The sequence below is a fragment of the Schistocerca cancellata genome, chromosome 4 (genome assembly GCF_023864275.1).
Source record: "Schistocerca cancellata isolate TAMUIC-IGC-003103 chromosome 4, iqSchCanc2.1, whole genome shotgun sequence".
Taxonomy (NCBI): domain Eukaryota; kingdom Metazoa; phylum Arthropoda; class Insecta; order Orthoptera; family Acrididae; genus Schistocerca; species Schistocerca cancellata.
Window position 1 is genome coordinate 181839240 of NC_064629.1, and position 17621 is coordinate 181856860.

Consider the following 17621-nt stretch of genomic DNA (forward strand, 5'->3'; position numbering starts at 1 on the left):
AAGGAAGCTCCACTGATGTGAACATCGGGGTGATTGTTGAAACATCTCTGGCCTCTTGTGGCAAACGCTGCGGGCAGTGATTGTGGTGGCAGGAGGAGATTCCGGGCTGGAACTGGTGAACAGGGGTGTAAGTGGAGTGGCCATGGACACACACGGCAGCTACTTCCCCGTGACGTACTTTTACGAGAAGACTGGTGACTAGGACACTGATAGCATCTAGATGTCCATTCCCTAAATGTGGTGGGACTGCATCAAAAGTGGAACAGTCAGCCATTCAGTCAGTAGCACTGGTGGTGTTGGTGCTGTAGGACCCGAAGGCATGAGACCAGCTGGCAGTGGAATCACAGACAGCAGCAAAGCATTATGGGAAGGCCCAGCAACAGTTGCCAGGGGCTGGACCCCAGAGGTGAGGCAGGAGGTGGTGATATCCACAAGGAGGGTGGGTCCATCCCACAGCAGAGATGCTCTGTGAGGCAGACCTATTGTGAGGAAGGAGGCGGAGGGAGCAGTGGGGATTCCGCAGCCCTTGCCGTGGTGCGAGAATGCAGCTGTTCGTGGTGGTGTGCCATTTGCCTGTCACTGGTGTGAACCGATACAGAGGTGGAGGCCTCGACAGCTGTGGACTGTAGCTGGAAATCACTTTGGTGAGTGGTCAAACCACCAAGCCCAGAGCGCGGAGCCAGGAGCAAACCGTGACAAGGGCCACAGCAGTGGGCATCGGTGAGGTGGCATGAACAGATGCAGGAGAGTGCATAGCCAACATCCATGGAGCATGTCGGTCAGACTCCAATCCCTCACTGGTATAAACCTGTATGAACTTGAGAAGTTTGTCAAGGTGTTGTCCGTGGAGGAGTCAGCGACATACTTCTTCATTTCAACCTGAACATTCAGATGAGATGTTCCGCCTCACAGTTAGAATGGTGGTGAAAAGGAGCACCAGTCAAGTAGTGTATGTCTCAATGAGCACAGCAATCGTAGAAGGCCTGATATACAACCTGTGGACCATTATCCATCGCAAGCTTATAATGCAAACCTTCAGTACAAAAAATTGTGAGGAGGGCCTGAATCATAGCCACAGCTGATCTCAAAGGACTGCGTATAATGTATGGAAGTTTTCAACAACCAACAATGAGTAAGAATGCAGGAAAAGTCCCACGAAATTAACGTGGATGGATTCCCTCAGTCACTGCCGAGTGGGCTACTGAGAGAGTGTTGCATGCAGTGCCACCTATTAGGTGGCATACTGAGGGCAGGCTGCAACAAGATGTGCAATGTCACCATCAACGTCAAAGGGCCAATAATGGTATGTGAGGCCCCCCACAATGTCCTTTATGTAGGAGCTGAAGCACATCCCACGATAGGGCGGCCAGGATCTCAACTCTAGGCGACATCCCATCCGTAGCTCAGACAACACCACCAGCAAACACCGAAAGGTGGTGACGTAGGGTAAATAGTTACACAAAGGATGTGAAGCCCTGCCGGAGGCCTGTCTGGCCAGCCATGCTAAACAAGGTGAACAATTTAATGCAAAACTGTATCAGCAGTGACAGCATGTGCAATCTGGGAGCCCATAATAGGAAACCCTTCCCCTGTACATTGCACGTCAACATCTTAGTGAAAACGAAAGAGTTCATCCTTATCAAAAATAGGATCTGGCCCCATCAGATGCTGGGACAGTGCATCAGCATTCACATGTTGCAGGAGGCAGTGTGCTGCTTTGTCGGGCAACAAAGCAGGAGGATTAAACAATGAAACTAAGAACTTGTGGTTAGTAATGAGGTTGAACTTAGTCCCATATAAGAACACGTGAAAATTTTTGTGAATGTAGATGATAGCAAGCACTTCCTTTTCAACTTGGTAATGCTGCTGCTGAGTGTAGTTGAGCGTTTTTGATCTGTAAGCTCTCAAATGTTCGGAACCATCCTCATTTCAGTGTGTGAGAATGGCTCCAAGTCCATACTGAGGGGTGTCTGTAGCCAAACAAGAAACAGAATGAAATTCAGATTTCAAAAGTGTGAATGCCTGCTTGCAGGCTGGCATCCACTGAAAAGGAATGCTCTTGTGAGCCAGCTCAAGGAGATGATAGACCAACACAGCTGTGTCCAGAATAAATTTGTGATACCAAGCAAATTTACCAAAAAAATGATTGTAGTTCTTTGATATTTGTAGGGCAAGGAAGAGCTGTGACCAAGGCAACAAGATGACATAAAGGCTTAAAACCATCCCAAGAAACCTCAAACCCCAAATACACAATGGATGACTGGGCAAGTTGCATTTCAGTCCTGCAGTATGTAAGACTGTGAACAAGGTGTGTAAGTTACATAAATGTTCTTACACAGAAGCACCCATCACGAAAATGTCATTGAGACAGTTGATGCACTGGAGTGGACACTATCAGTTGTTTCAAAAAATGCTGAAAAATCACCAGTGTCACTAGCCACACCGAACGGGACGCAGTGATATTGGTACAACCCAAAGGGAGTGTTAGTCACAAGAAACCATTTAGAATTCTCATCCAACAGCACCTGTAAATAGGCTTCAGATAAATCAATTTTGGAGAAAAACTGGCTCCTGAGTTTAATCAGTAATTCGTCCAGACTGGACAAAGAGTAGGTGTCAGTAATAAAATATATTGAGCGTTAACTGAAACTTTGAAGTTGCCACAGAAGTGACACTGACCAATCAGTTCTTTGACAATCACGAGGGAGATAGACCACTCACTCAATGTAATGGACCATATGACCCCCAACCATGGCAGCCTGTCCAATTCAGATTTCACTCAAACACGCAAACCCACCGGAATAGGACACACGCGGAAAAAGCTTGGTTGTACCATAAGTTTCAGGGTAATGTGGGCCACAAAATTAGTGCCACAACCTAACCTATCTGAGAAAAGAGACGAGAACTCAAAATACATAGGATCCAATTGCTGGTAAGAGACCTGGCTGGAAATCAGGTGCACCATATCCAAAATGGAAAGCCAAAGAATTGAAAGCATCCGGACTGAACAAATTTGTGGTGCCACTATCACCCAGTATATATATATATATATATATATATATATATATATATATATGATTCTCCTTCCCTCTTTCCTGACGAGGCAACCGTTGGTTGCGAAAGCTAGATTTTTGTGTGTATGTTTGTGTTTGTTTGTGTGTCTATCGACCTGCCAGCGCTTTTGTTTGGTAAGTCTCATCATCTTTCTTTTTAATTATATATATATATATATATATATATATATATATATATATATATATATATATATAGAGAGAGAGAGAGAGAGAGAGAGAGAGAGAGAGAGAGAGAGAGAAGTGAATTACAGATTTACCTATTTGTACTGGGAGCCGTAAACAGCCCCAAAATTGGAATATGCTGCTCATTGTAACATTGAGTAACCAAAGGCAGTGCCGGAGATCCCAAATTACATGTTTGCAAGTTCAGTAATGTCACAGCTGCACCTGTGTCCACTTGTAGTCAGAGCATCTTGTCTGTCACTCCCACTTCGATAAACAGTTTGTTACAATTTGTAAGCACTGGAGACACACAATTAACATCCATGTGCATTTCCACAGGAGGAGGCTAAGAACCACACTGAGACTCAGTACATCCTTTTTTCCTCCATTTGTTGCAAATCACCCGGCGCTTAGGGCACACAGCCCTGTTATGTTGCACGAAACAATACAGGCGAGATGAGAGCACGGAGTACTGCCATTGCTGTGGTTCTAGTGATTGTTGTTGTCATTTGGCACATTGCTGTCCCGTGTGGTGCAAAGGCTGCATTTGTACGGCTGCCACATTGTCCTTGCCCTGAGAACTGGCTGACGTCCAACAATCAGGAATGGGAGGCACCACGGCCTCATCACGTCGAGCCTCAATCTGATAACTGACAGCACGAGATACCTCGAAAGACTGAGCAGTATTTAAGACTTCAGCCAAAGGTGCACTTCCTTATCATGAGCCGACCAGATGACAGCATCAGAGACTGTGCAATTGGTATAGGAATTGTGATGAGCATTGGTAACAAACTGACATTTGTGACTGAGGCCACAGAGTTCAGCTGCTCAAGCCTACTAAGACTGGTTGGGGCTATCTATGACAATGACTGTACGTGCACTGCAATGGCATGCGTGTGTTTATGTTGATAATTTGAGAACAACTTGTACATTTTGTTGAACAAAGTGATGGAGGTTCCAGGAGCGGGCTACTTGGTGCAGCAACTGGTAGATTCTAGGAGAAGCCAAAGAAAGGAACAAAGCCTTAAACGTGTTTGCATCAGTGACAGCAAACACGAGGAAGTGTTGCGAAAGCTGGTTATCGTTAGCCTCCCAAACTTCCACCGCATTATCTTAAGAGGGAAGTGGCAGCAGGTATGTCAGCAGCATGGAAGACTGCACAGTCAGTGTGGCCTACAAACTCGTGATAGCAACCGTTAAGAGCCTGCTGCTACTCAAGGAGAGATTGGAGCACTGCCTGCACAGATATAAGAACCAAAGAAACAACAAAATAACTCGTGCACGTGGAAGGAAATGGCACACTTGTTTCCAGTTGTATCATACTGTGAACCACAAACAGCACAGCCACAATGAGCCAAAGTTTATTCTTCTTCCACATACAGGCAAACAACAGTTGAGAACATAGACACAAACATAGCAACAATCGAGGTACTGATACAAGCAGTTTCTGACAGTAAGTATGAACACAATATTTAACTCCCCAGAAAAGAATTCCATAGCTAAGAACTTGGTGTACATATGAATAGTATGTAACTTAAAGACACTGGTTTTTAAACGCCGATGACAAACATAACATGCCGATGGCTTCTGTTTGTAAGTATCCTCATGTGTTCGCACCACTTCAACTGTGAATCAAAATTAGTTCCTGGTCTTGAGGGTTTCATTTGTTTTCTCTGAAAAGAGTTCTCTTGTTTTCTCAGTGACTATAATACTGCTGTCATCAGCATGTATAATTTTTTCACTGTGTGTAATATTGTTGGTTCAACATTTGGAATGGCTTTTACCTCTGTTCAGTGCATGGACAACTGAATTTTAAAATAATGCCTTGTTTCCTATCTGTTTCAATCAGTTGATAAAAAGGACCTGCATTAAAATTGAAAGGTAGAGAAATAGCAAGACTAGTTGTTTCATTGGTGCCACCAGTTAGCGAGTAGAGACTGCTTCTCTGCCTTATATAAGATAAATAACATGTTTATCAGTTTTTACTTTCCCTTTCTAATCAGGAAACAAAATTATGTGTATTTGATTGATTTCCACAGCATACCATAATTCAGTACACTTATTTTAATTTTTCAGAAAGGAGATATTTTATTGAATGTAAATGGAACAAGCCTCCTTGGTCTTACTCACACACAGGCAGTAGCTATCTTGAAAGCAACAGTGGAAAAGAGAGAAGTAACTCTTGAAGTTCTTGAAGGTCCTGAAACATCAGCAGGTTCACTCAACTTTATACCATCCTGGGTTTACTGGCAAAAATTACCAAGGTAATACAATAATCAAGAGATACAAGAGTCATCAGCAATGAAATGTGTTCAAAATTTAAAATAATATTGTATCCCTTGCCAGTAAGAACAAAAAAGTTTGTGAATTCATTTAGCACAAAATCTTCCAAATCATTCCTTAACATTATGATTGAAGTACCTTATTGTCTGTAGTGTTAGGAAGGTCTAAATATTTGTTTCTTCAGTGCAACTCATCTGTTTTATACATTTCAGGTGCCTTCAGTTTCCAAAAACTGTAGTCTTACACAGGATCCCAGGCTCTAGTCTAGGATTCAGCATTGTTGGTGGCGAAGATCCTGTGCGAGGTCCGGAAGCTATACACATTCTTTTTGTTGTACAAAACTCACCAGCAGCTAAGGATGGAAAATTAAGGTAGTACTGATTCACATTTTGTGTAGTAAAATGAAAACTCCACTATGTTTCAATTATATTTGGTTTTTAAGCACTCATGACCTCCATTTTTTACCTCTGCTTTTGTAAAAGCTAAAAGCATACATACATGTTTATTGTATTATTTGTTGCCTTCCTTGTGGTAGCGATGTCTGTGCAAAGTGGGACTCATGTTCATGTCCTCCCAGCATCCCTAACAAGAAATGACAACTTACTGTGCATTTACTGTAGCATTTTCTTTGTTTTGCTGTATCCCTGCACATTTCAGTTTGTCTGTTACTACAGTTCAATTTTCTAGGCTTTAACTGCAGATTTATGTTCCAGTTTCCTTTCACTGGTTACTTAGTATACCAATTCATTTATTAGTAGTTTTGATACTTACCATATGCATGCCCAACAGTGGTTCCAGTAGATTAACAGAGATTGAGGCCAGGAGGATTTTGGGAGCAAAAGTTGTGTTGCAAGCATAACTCCCTACTACATAGTTCAGGAAAGCGGATGCTGGAGGGGGGAGGGGGATGGATCCATAACGTGGGTTGTGAAGCAGCCATTGAATTCAAGCATGTTGTGCTCAACAGTGTGATCTGCCAATGGGTGACTAACTTTGCTCTTGGTTACAATTCATTCTGATGAACTGCTGTGCTGGTGGTCATCCTAACATCATGTGCTTTGCAAAAATATGACATGGCTGTTTCCATAGGTGGCCTTGCCTCTGATGGAATGGGAGAAGCCTGTGACAGGACTAGAGTAGAATGTGCCAGGTTGGGAGTGGTATAAGGATGGATCAAGATGCTGTGTAGGTGTCTGGGTGACAAAATACTGCAGGAGTGGTGGGCAGGATTGTTTGTAAGATGTCCCTCATTTCCACAAATGATAATTGTTCGGTCATCCCACTGGTAGGTACCAAGCGGTTGGTGGGTTCTATGACAGAGAGTAAAATGATGAGATGCATGCATAGTGTTCGATAAACTCCTTTCACTTAATTTTAAAATGCAAGTACAGATTAACTCCCAATACAAGTCTGTGAGACAGGCCAAGTCTGTATATCCACAACTGTAACAGAGGCTGAGTGACAATGATACTGCAGGGTGCAGATGACCTCATGTTGATGCCACAGGGGCAGCCAGCATGGCTATGTTATCAGCACAGTCACAAAGCATGCAAAGACCGTGAAGGAATCTACATTTCATAAGCAGATTCTTTAACAATAAATTCAAATCTTGTGCACACTGGTGTTAACCACAAGTGAGGACATTATTTATTTTGAAACAGACATTGTAAATATTGTAAAAAATCAGGACACAGGTGGGCAGGCATCAAAATGGGACACTCGTGCTTAAAAAAGTGTTTCAGTATAAAAAATCGAAAGACATTCACAGTGAACATGAATCAGTCAGTGACTTTTCATGGTCAAACTGTAATGTGAATGATCTTTTCTGCAAATGAAAAATCTTTATCTGTAACATTTTGTGTTAAGAAAGTGCCATTGACATTTCAGATTAACCAGTTTCCATAATTAATCTATCTACAAGCATATAAGAAATTAGGATTTCCAAAATAAAGTGAGTTTCAGAGTTCACTATTTAGCTTCAACAACCAATAGAATCCAGGCAAAGGTCAATTTATTACAGATGTTGCATAGGAGCAATTTCCCAGAGGGGGCAGATTTATAGTTGTTAATTCTCAGAAAGTAAAAAATTTGCTGGGACTTGATCCCTACAATAAATGTGATCTCACTATTCATGAGGAAGCAAATCAAGAGTCATACTGATGTTCCAATGGAAAAATTGGAAAAATTGCAGCAAAAATATGTTAATATCTTTTTCTGAAGCAACAAATAAAATTAACATTACAAAAAACACACACACACACACACACACACACACACACACACACACACACACCAAGATGAAACCGAATGCTGTGTCAAAAGTTCAAAAGTTTGCAAAGCACACAACATTCGCTTGGCATTATTTCAGAGCAGTACTGAATCAGATGCATAAGATCCCACTTGGTAAAACCGTAAAATGAGAAGAAATTAATATTAGTATAACAGTAGCTGGAACAATAGCTACACTCCTTGCTTTATTGACAAACTTTCAGATAAAATAAAATTCAGACAACACATCATTTGACAATAATTTTAATTGGAGGGATTGTACCACATAACAGCTGAAGCATCTAAACAAATATTGATCTACAATGCAGATGTTGGCAGTGTTGATGAAATAGGTCACGATGAATGGCTGGATGTCAGTATCTGAAGGGCCCAATATTTCAGCAACCAATCACATCGCCATCATTAGGAGCATCATCAGTCCACCTGACAATGGCAATGTGATCGCTTGCTGAAACATTGTGCCCATTGCACACTGACATTGGGCCGTTATCCACGGAACTATTTTGTCACGAATTATGCTGACAGAATTTGAAGAATCACAATAAAATAGCTGTTGTACTTGGCTTACTTTCACTTTGTAATATGCATGTGAGATAATTTTTTTGGGGTAACTCATCGAGTCAAGCTAAAGTTTTCCATGTTCAAAACCCTTTAATACAAATAACTTGTGGCGTGAATTCAGGAATATCTTGCAGCAGTGCGTTTGAGGAACCAGGGGTGTTAACAACAATTTCCCAATATGTTTATTCCTTAATAGAAATATGTCACAAATAATATACCTTTTTTTCAAACTGACTGCTCAATTAATGAAATCACTACTACAAAAAAGAATAATCTACTTAACGATATAAAGTTAACTTCCTTTTTGCCCAGAAATGTGTATGTTATTCAGAAGCATACCTTCTCAGTTGGCAACCATAAGAAGTTTATCTACTAATAAAGTTCAGTTTAAGTGGAGCCCAACAGATTTATCGGTGCCCAACTCCTACTCAATTGATGAATTTCTTAGCAGAACCAAGTGATGTACACTGGTGAGACTGAATACTGCCTGGTGGTGTTGTAGGCATGTGACATGGTAATGAAAGTGTATGTGCAAAGCAGAGACAAATGGAGAAACATTGTAGCAGCAGTACAGGCTGCAAATGGGGAAATCTGCTGACAGTTACTTTAACAAAGGGCAGATTGTTATGGCTTGGCACCTGGGAACAAATGTCTCAGAAACAGCTCAGTCAGTCGGCTGCTCACTTGGTATTGTTCTGTGCATCTATGAAAGTGGTTGAAAGTACTGTGAAACCACGAGTAGGTGATGAGTAGATGTCAGACATCCACATCTGACAGAATGTGGAGGTCGGAAGTTTTTCCGCTCTGTAAAGCAAGATAGGCAGTGATTTGTGGTTAGGTCTAAGGGAGAACAGTGCTGGTGCACTCACAAGTGTTTCAGAGCACACCATTCAGCACACAGTGTTGAACATCGGACTCCACAGCAGACAACTCCTGTGTGTTCCCACTTTTGTCTGATGACATCGTCAATTACAGCTGTAGTAGGCACGGGATCATTGAGTTGGACTCTGGCTCAGTGGAAGTGTTTCACTCTGTTGGATGAATTATGTTTATTGTTACACCAGGTTAGTGTTCATGTCCTGATATTCTGTCATCCAGGTGAACTGCTGCTGTTCAAAACATACTCTGCACATCAGATGCAGGCTGGTAGGGGGCAGTATTATGCTGTGGGGACACTCATCTTGTCTTCCTTAGGGCCTGAAGTAGTAATACGAGACACTGTGACAGCTGTGGACTATGTGAACATTATTGTGGACCACCAGCGTCTCTCCATTCTTGATGTCTTCACTGACAGTTTGTGTCTTCACCACCAAATTCATCTCATGTGAACTCTACAGAACACACCTAGAACACTACCAGGCAGCAGTTCCACACTTGCATGACCTGTGCGTAGAAATCTCGTGCCACATACATCTGGAAGCCTGTTGAGGACTTACGGAATGAATGCCACACAAAAAATGCTGCTATCCAAAGGTGGAACAACACACTATTCAGCACCTCCTCAGTATTTAGGCAATCTAATTATCGGAATTTGACTGTAGCACCACATTTAAAAACCATCTAGTCCCTTCTTGTCTAAACTGTTTACCATCCATGTTTCCCTTCCCTACATGGCTACATTCTAGACAAATACCATCAGAAAAGACTTCCTATTACTTAAATGTATGTTTGACGTTAATAAATTTCTCTTCTTCAGAAATGCATTCCTTGCCATTGCCCATCTACATGATGTATGCTCTCTACTTTGCCCATCACCAGCTGTTTTGTTGCTCAGATTGCAAAACTCATCTTGTACTTTTAGTGTCTCATTTCCTAAGCTAATCCCCTCAGCATAGCCTGATTTGATTTTACTACATTCCATATCTTTGTTTTGCTTTTGTTGTTGATCATCTTTTATCCTCCTTTCAAGATGTACATTCCATTCAACTGTTCTTCCAAGCCCTTTGCTGTCTCTGACAGAATTACAGTGTCACTGGACAACCTTGAAGTTTTTGTTTCTTACTTCCTACTCCAAATTTTTCTTCAGTTTCCTTTACTGTTTGCTCAGTGTACAGGTTGAATAACATCAGGGATAGGCTACAACCCTGTCTCACTCCGTTCTTAATCAGTGATTCCCTCTTATGCTTCTTGACTATTGTAACTGTCACCTGGTTTTTGTGCAAGATGTAAATAGCCTTATGCTCCCTGTAATTTACTCCTGCCACCTTCAGAATTTCAGAGAGAACATTCCTGTCAACATTGACAAAAACACACTCTTAGTGTACAAATGCTATAAATGTAGTGTACAAATGCTATAAATGTAGGTCTGCCTCCCCTTAACCTATATTCTAAGAGAAATCATGGGTTTAATATTGCCTTGCATTTTCCTACATTTCTCCAGAATCCAGACTAATCTTACCTGAGGTTGGCTTTTACCATTTCCATTCTTCTCAAAAGAATTTGTTATTATTGTGCAACCATGACTTACTAAACAGATAGTTTTCTGTAAGAGTCACACCTGTCATCACTTGCTCTCTTTTTTTTTTAATTAGAATTATTACATTCTTCTTGAAGTCTGAGGGTATTTCACCTGTTTCATACATCTTGCACACCAGATGGAATAGTTTTGTCATGTCTGGCTCTCTCAATGGTATCAGTAGTTCTGGCAGAATGTTGTCTACTTCAGGGACATTATTTAGACTTCAGTGCTCTGTCAAATTATTCTTGCAATATCATATCTCCAATTTCATCTTCATCTTCATCCTCTTCCCTTTCCATTAGTCTGCCTTCGAGTTCAGATCCCTTCCACAGAACTTCTGTATGCTCCTACTTTCAGCTTTCCCTTCTGTGCTTAGTACTGGTTTTCTGTCCGAGCTCTTGATATTCATACAGGTGGTTCCCTTTACTCCAAAGGCCTCTTTAATTTTCCTGTATATGGTTTGTATTTTTACCCTAATGAAATATGCTTAAAAATCCTCATGTTTGCCCTCTAGCCGTTCCTGCTTAGCCATTTTGCACTTTCTATTGTTGTTCGCATTTTTTAAATGTTTGTATTTATCTTTCACCTGCTTCATTTTCATATTTTCTGCTTTCGTCAGTTAAATTCAATACCTCCTGTGATCTTATGCTGTATTTCTTTCCCTTGTGCTAGTCAATTGTTGCTTAATGCTCCCTCTGAAATTCTCAGCAACCTGTGCTTCTTTCAACTTATCCAAGTCTGATGTCCTTGATGTCCTGCCTTTTTGTACTCGTAATTTCTTCAGTTTTAATCTACAGTTTATAACCAATAAATTGTGGTCACTTCACATCTGCCTCTGGAAATGTCTTATAGTTTAAAATCTGGTTCCGAAATAAGTCTTGCCATTATATAATCAGTCTGAAACTTTCTGGTGCCTCGAGGTCTCTTCCTTGTATATATTCTGTGCATAATTCTACCTGGCAGCTTCTTCTACGAGGGCAGTTCAATAAGTAATGCAACACATTTTTTTTCTGAAACTGGGGTTGTTTTATTCAGCATTGAAATACACCAGGTTATTCCCCAATCTTTTAGCTACACAACACTATTTTTCAACGTAATCTCCATTCAATGCTACGGCCTTACGCCACCTTGAAATGAGGGCCTGTATGCCTGCACAGTACCATTCCACTGGTCGATGTCGGAGTCAATGGTGTACTGCATCAATAACTTCTTCATCATCCGCGTAGTGCCTCCCACGGATTGCGTCCTTCATTGGGCCAAACATATGTAAATCCGACGGTGCGAGATCGGGGCTGTAGGGTGCATGAGGAAGAACAGTCCACTGAAGTTTTGTGAGCTCCTCTCGGGTGCGAAGACTTGTGTGAGGTCTTGTGTTGTCATGAAGAAGGAGAAGTTCGTTCAGATTTTTGTGAACAATTGTGACAGCACTACCAACAGAGATGTCAAGTTGAGCACTGAGTTGTTTGATGGTGATCCGTCGATCATCTCGAACGAGTGTGTTCGCACGCTCCGCCATTGCAGAAGTCACAGCTGTGCACGGCCAGCCGGCACGCGGGAGATCAGACAGTCTTGCTTGACCTTGCGGCGATGATGACACATGCTTTTCCCAACGACTCACCGTGCTTTTGTCCACTGCCAGATCACCGTAGACATTCTGCAAGCGCCTATGAATATCTGAGATGCCCTGGTTTTCCGCCAAAAGAAACTCGATCACTGCCTGTTGTTTGCAACGCACATCCATTACAGGCGCCATTGTAACAGCTCCGTACAGCGCTGCCACCTGTCGGAAGTCAATGAAACTATACGAGACGAAGCGGGAATGGTTGAAAATATTCCACAAGAAATTTCCGGTTTTTTCAACCAAAATTGGCCGAGAAAAAAAAAGTGTTGCATTACTTATTGAACTGCCCTCGTATTATTCCTTTTTCCCAGCCCATATTCACCTACTAGTTTTCCTTGTCTTCCGTTTCCCATTATTGAATAGCATTTCCCCATCACAATTAAATTTTTGTCTCCCTTAAGCTATCTAAATAGTGTTTTTTTTTTTTTTTTTTTTTTTTTTTTTTTTTTTTTTTTTTTTTTTTTTTTTTTTTTTTGCCTGCTTAGCTGGGTAGTAACATGCTTGCCTCCCATGGAAGCGGGCCCTGATTTGATTCCCGGCCGGGTCGGAGATTTTCTCCACTAGTGGACTCTGTGTTGTGTTGTCCTCATCATCATTTTATCCTCATCACCGGCACGCAAGTTGCCCAATGTGGCGTCGACTGCGATAAGACTTGCACTTGGCGGCCAAACCTTCCCGGATGGGGCCTCCCAGCCAACAATGCCATGCGCTCATTTCATTTCATTTCACACATTTTTTTTTCAATGTCTTCATCATCTGCAAAGCTAGATGGCATATAAACTTTTACTGCTGTGGTGGGTGATGGCTTTCTGTCTATATTGGCTGTGATAATGCATTTACTATGCTGCTCATAATAGCTTACCTGCATTCTTATTTTCTTATTCATTATTAGATCTATTTCTGCATTACTCCTATTTGATTTTGTTTTTATAACTCTGCATTCGCCTGACTAGAAGTCCTGTTCCTTCTGCCACCAAACTTCACTAATTCCCAATAAATACCTAACTTCAACCTATCCATTTCCCTTTATTAATTTTTTAACCTACAGGCCCAATTAAGGGATCTAAAATTACGTGCTCCAACCCATTGTACACCAATTTTATTCCTCCTGAGGATGCCTGGAGATCTGAGTGGAGGATATTTTACTCAAGAGGATGCCATCATCATTTAATCATACAGATGAGAGTCATGCCTTCAGGAAAAAATTACGACTGTAGTTTCCCCTTGCTTTCAGCCATATTGTAGTACCAGGAGAGCAAGACCATGTTTGTTGATGTAAACAAGGCCAGATCATTCAACCATCCAATTGATGCTCCTACGGCTGCTGAAAAGGCTGCTGCCCCTCTTCATGAACCACACTTTTCTGACCTCTCAACAGATACCCCTTGCTTGTGGTTGAACCTGCGGCACAGCTATCTGTATCGCTGAGCACATGCAAGCCACCTCACAAATGCCAAGGTCCATTGTTCTTTGAGAAATTGTGGGTGGGGGGGTAGAAGGGGAGGAGGTTAATGACCTGTAATAACCAGTGTACGCATTGATCACTGTACTTGAATGAAATAGTGCAGAAGATACATTATATGTGACACTGACATTATTTGATATTATTAATAAATGTTTGATTAATAGTATCAAATCATGTGAGTTACATAAAATGTGACTTTTGCACTATTTCATTGGAGTAATGTGATCAATGTATGTGTGGGTTAGATGACACGTAACTACAGTAACCTACATTTGCATGTTTGTGACAAGCTTGGTATTGCCCTTTAAATGAAAGTGTGTTTCATATTTTTAGTTATTACATATCTGTGACAATGATATTATGTAGGGTCTACAAAAGAACATAAATATCTCATTTGTTAGTATATATGTTATGAATTCTTGTCTTGTAACATGTTCGACATTCTTGAGGATCTCCTTACCGTGAATTTATGGAACAAAAAATATATTTGATCTAATGTTTGTTCTGCAAATAAGTCACAGAAATATTCACTGCTTTAGCTCTTTATTTCCTTCATCCTCAAATGTTGATAATTTTCTGTATTTGAATAAAATACAGAGAATTCAGATGTTATCACTCTCTCTCTCTCTCTCTCTCTCTCTCTCTCTCTCTCTCTCTCTCTCTCTCTCTCTCTCTGTAAACTTCTACAGTTACAAGTTAAGTTTAGTTCAAAAAATAGGTACCATTGTTGGAATTGTTTATCTAATCAAATGTTTAATATTTGTAGGTGTGGAGATCGTCTTTTGGCAGTGGATGGACACAGTCTGGAGAATGTAAAACATTCAGCGGCAGTGAAAATGTTAAAACAAACGGGCAGTAAGGTGACTCTCGAGGTTGTCTCTTGGCTAGGAACAGAGTTATAAGTGAAGTGAATATGTTTCCAAAAATAAAATTATTGCATTGTACTTGTACTGAGGACTGCTGTGGTTGGTGTTTTAGCCCCAAAGAGTTGATTATTTCTAATGTTTGTGATCTGAGTTTCTGAAAAAAAAATGTGTGTTGTACACATTTCCAAAAGTCTTCTGACAGTTATATCTGTGTGCATGTGTACATATGTCCATCTACTATTTTATAAAATGGTTATTTCATAAATTCGTGAGAAATTGAAGTAAGACATGAAAAATTTTACTATAGATGCTATTTTGTATACCAGAAATGACAAATTTATGGCATTCATCTCAGATATCAATATGATATTAAAAATTTCTATGTGCTTAAGATTGGTACACACCTCCAACAGTTAGATTTGTACTATTCTGGATGAACAGTGCTATGTCAGATATTATGTGGTAGCATGTTGAATTTTTAAATCAGTTGTGGAGAAAAAAAATGTTGTTGCCCTACATTGAGGTGCTTCACATATATTTTAAGATCCTCTGATGTCAGATTTATGTTTTGGGGAGCACAGACTATGAAACTGGATTGAAATTTCTCATATAACAATACGCTTGTGCTAATAAATATGAAAACTTATGTGTTAGACAAAAGTACAGGGTGTATGTGTATCACATACTTTTTCATGTAACTGGTGGAAAAATATTAAGTTGAATATCCCATGTACTCTGTTATTTCATGATTTGCTGTATAAGAAATTGGACCACTTTTGCATCCATGTTCATCATTTTCCACATTCTTGTGATGTATGCAGTTAGCTGTTACACCTATAATAATGCAGCTACTTGATTACTACTATTATCAAATAAGAAATAATCTTATCAAATGTTACATCTTCAATATTGTCAGTGGGACATCACAAGATTTTGGACAATCAGACAATGGAAACTCTAAGTAGGAATATCAACACTGTAGGAAAAGACAGATTGCTACTCACCATAAAGAGGACACGTCAAGTTGCAGACAGGCACAATTAAGACACTTACACAAAGTTCTTGGCCATGACCTTCAGCAGTGAAAGGGAGACACACACACAAGCAAGCACACCTTACACTCACGACTGCACTCCAGCATCTGCTGGACTTGCTGGTTGTGTGTGCGTGAATATTGTGTGTCTCTCTTTCACTGATGAAGGCTGTGGCCAAAAGCTTCATGTAAACATCTTTTAATTGTGCCTGTCTGCAACTTGAAGTGTCTTCTTTACAGTAAGTAGCAACCTGTCTTTTCCAAGGTTTTGGACAGTCATACTGGAAGACTGTTTTGTTCCACTGAAATTTCTGCACAATAGTTTTCTTTAAATAAATGTAACTAGTAGCATTGTTTTATAATTTGACTTTTCCCTGTTTTGTTGCTGATGAATAACACTGACTATATATATTAAATTATATAATTTTATTTTGGAAGAAATGACAGCATGTATTTTACAGTTTTGAGTATTGTGCTATCTTCTTCAGATAAATTAATGTCCTTTGATAGATGCCCATCTCAGGACATTTCCAGCAGCTTGACAACTAAATTAAACTTCACATTAAAATGGAGCCTTACTATGTGAGGTCACATTACTGAGTTTCTTTTAACAGAACATCTCTCATTGTAGACCACTGTACAGATTGATAGATAAAATTTTAAATGAACTTATGTCAAAACAATATTACCTTCTATAAACTAGGAATTTGTTTATAAGTGGTGCGCCCCCCCCCCCCCTCTCTCTCTCTCTCTCTCTCTCTCTCTCTCTCTCTCTCTCTCTCTCTCTCCCCCCCCTTCCCTCCCTCCCTCAATTATCTCTGGAGGGATAGCTAGTAGTACCTCAAAATTTACTTGTTTTGACGTAAGTTTTAGTGCTGTATAGTGATTTATACTTATAAAGATTGTTGAATTATACACTTTTTGTAATATCAACAGTTCATCTATTCTTGACTGTTACTATGTTTTGATTACTGATAGCCACAGACAATTTTCTGACAGTATTTTGATTGTTCATTTACACCTTTGCTTAGATGGCAGATAGAGGAAAGCATAGCTCCTTTGCCTCCTGAGGTTACAGAATAGAATCTACAAGAGGTAATTTTTACTATACTTCTTGTGCCTAACAAAAATTTAAGTGTTGGTGGTAAAGTATGAACTGTAAAAGACTTAGTCATATATTTTCTTACTTTCTGTATGGGTGCAGTTTAATGTACATTTGTGTTCACTTGACGGATACATTATCAAATTGATAAGAGATGTAAGTGATTTTTATATCACTTTTACACCAATCTCCATTGTGGCAAACAAGTGTTAAAAATATAAGTTATGAGTAACACCATATTTTAAGGCCACTTGTTTATTGGAATATAGATCTAATAAAACACTGGAGGAAATATAAATGCTATTTTTTACTCTTCCATTTAAATCCCTGTATATATTTCCATTGAATATTATAAGTATATTTTGTTTCCATAGGAATTTAAAAAAGGACTAATGGAGTTTGTGATACCAGCACTAATTTTTTATGGATGCATATGTCCATACCTTCTGGAACTAAAATCAGAATAAATATAAGAATAGATGTGGAAAGTTCAGTTGACTAAACCTCCATCAAAAAAGGAAGCAGTACTGAATTATTGGAAGTTTTCGACATTACATAAGAAGAATCTACATGAAACTTCCTGGCAGATTAAAACTGTGTGCCGGACTGAAACCTGAACTCGGGAAAAGGTCCCAAGTTCAAGTATCAGTCAGGCACACAGTTTTAATCTACCAGGAAGTTTCATATCAGCGCACACTCTGCTGCAG

At 40.1% G+C, this 17621-nt stretch overlaps 1 protein-coding gene across 2 annotated transcripts in view; it reads left to right on the forward strand.

Moving 5' to 3' along the window:
* Nucleotides 1–17212, forward strand: part of LOC126184674 (ligand of Numb protein X 2-like) — a 528500-nt gene extending 511288 nt beyond the window's left edge. For both annotated transcript variants that reach the window (XM_049927160.1, XM_049927159.1), the window contains exons 11-13: nt 5313–5500; nt 5732–5890; nt 14680–17212. In XM_049927160.1, the coding sequence (XP_049783117.1) occupies nt 5313–5500; nt 5732–5890; nt 14680–14815 (483 nt within the window). In that variant the 3' untranslated portion in view covers nt 14816–17212. The remainder of the gene's footprint in view (nt 1–5312; nt 5501–5731; nt 5891–14679) is intronic.
* The last annotated feature ends 409 nt before the right edge of the window (nt 17213–17621 follow it).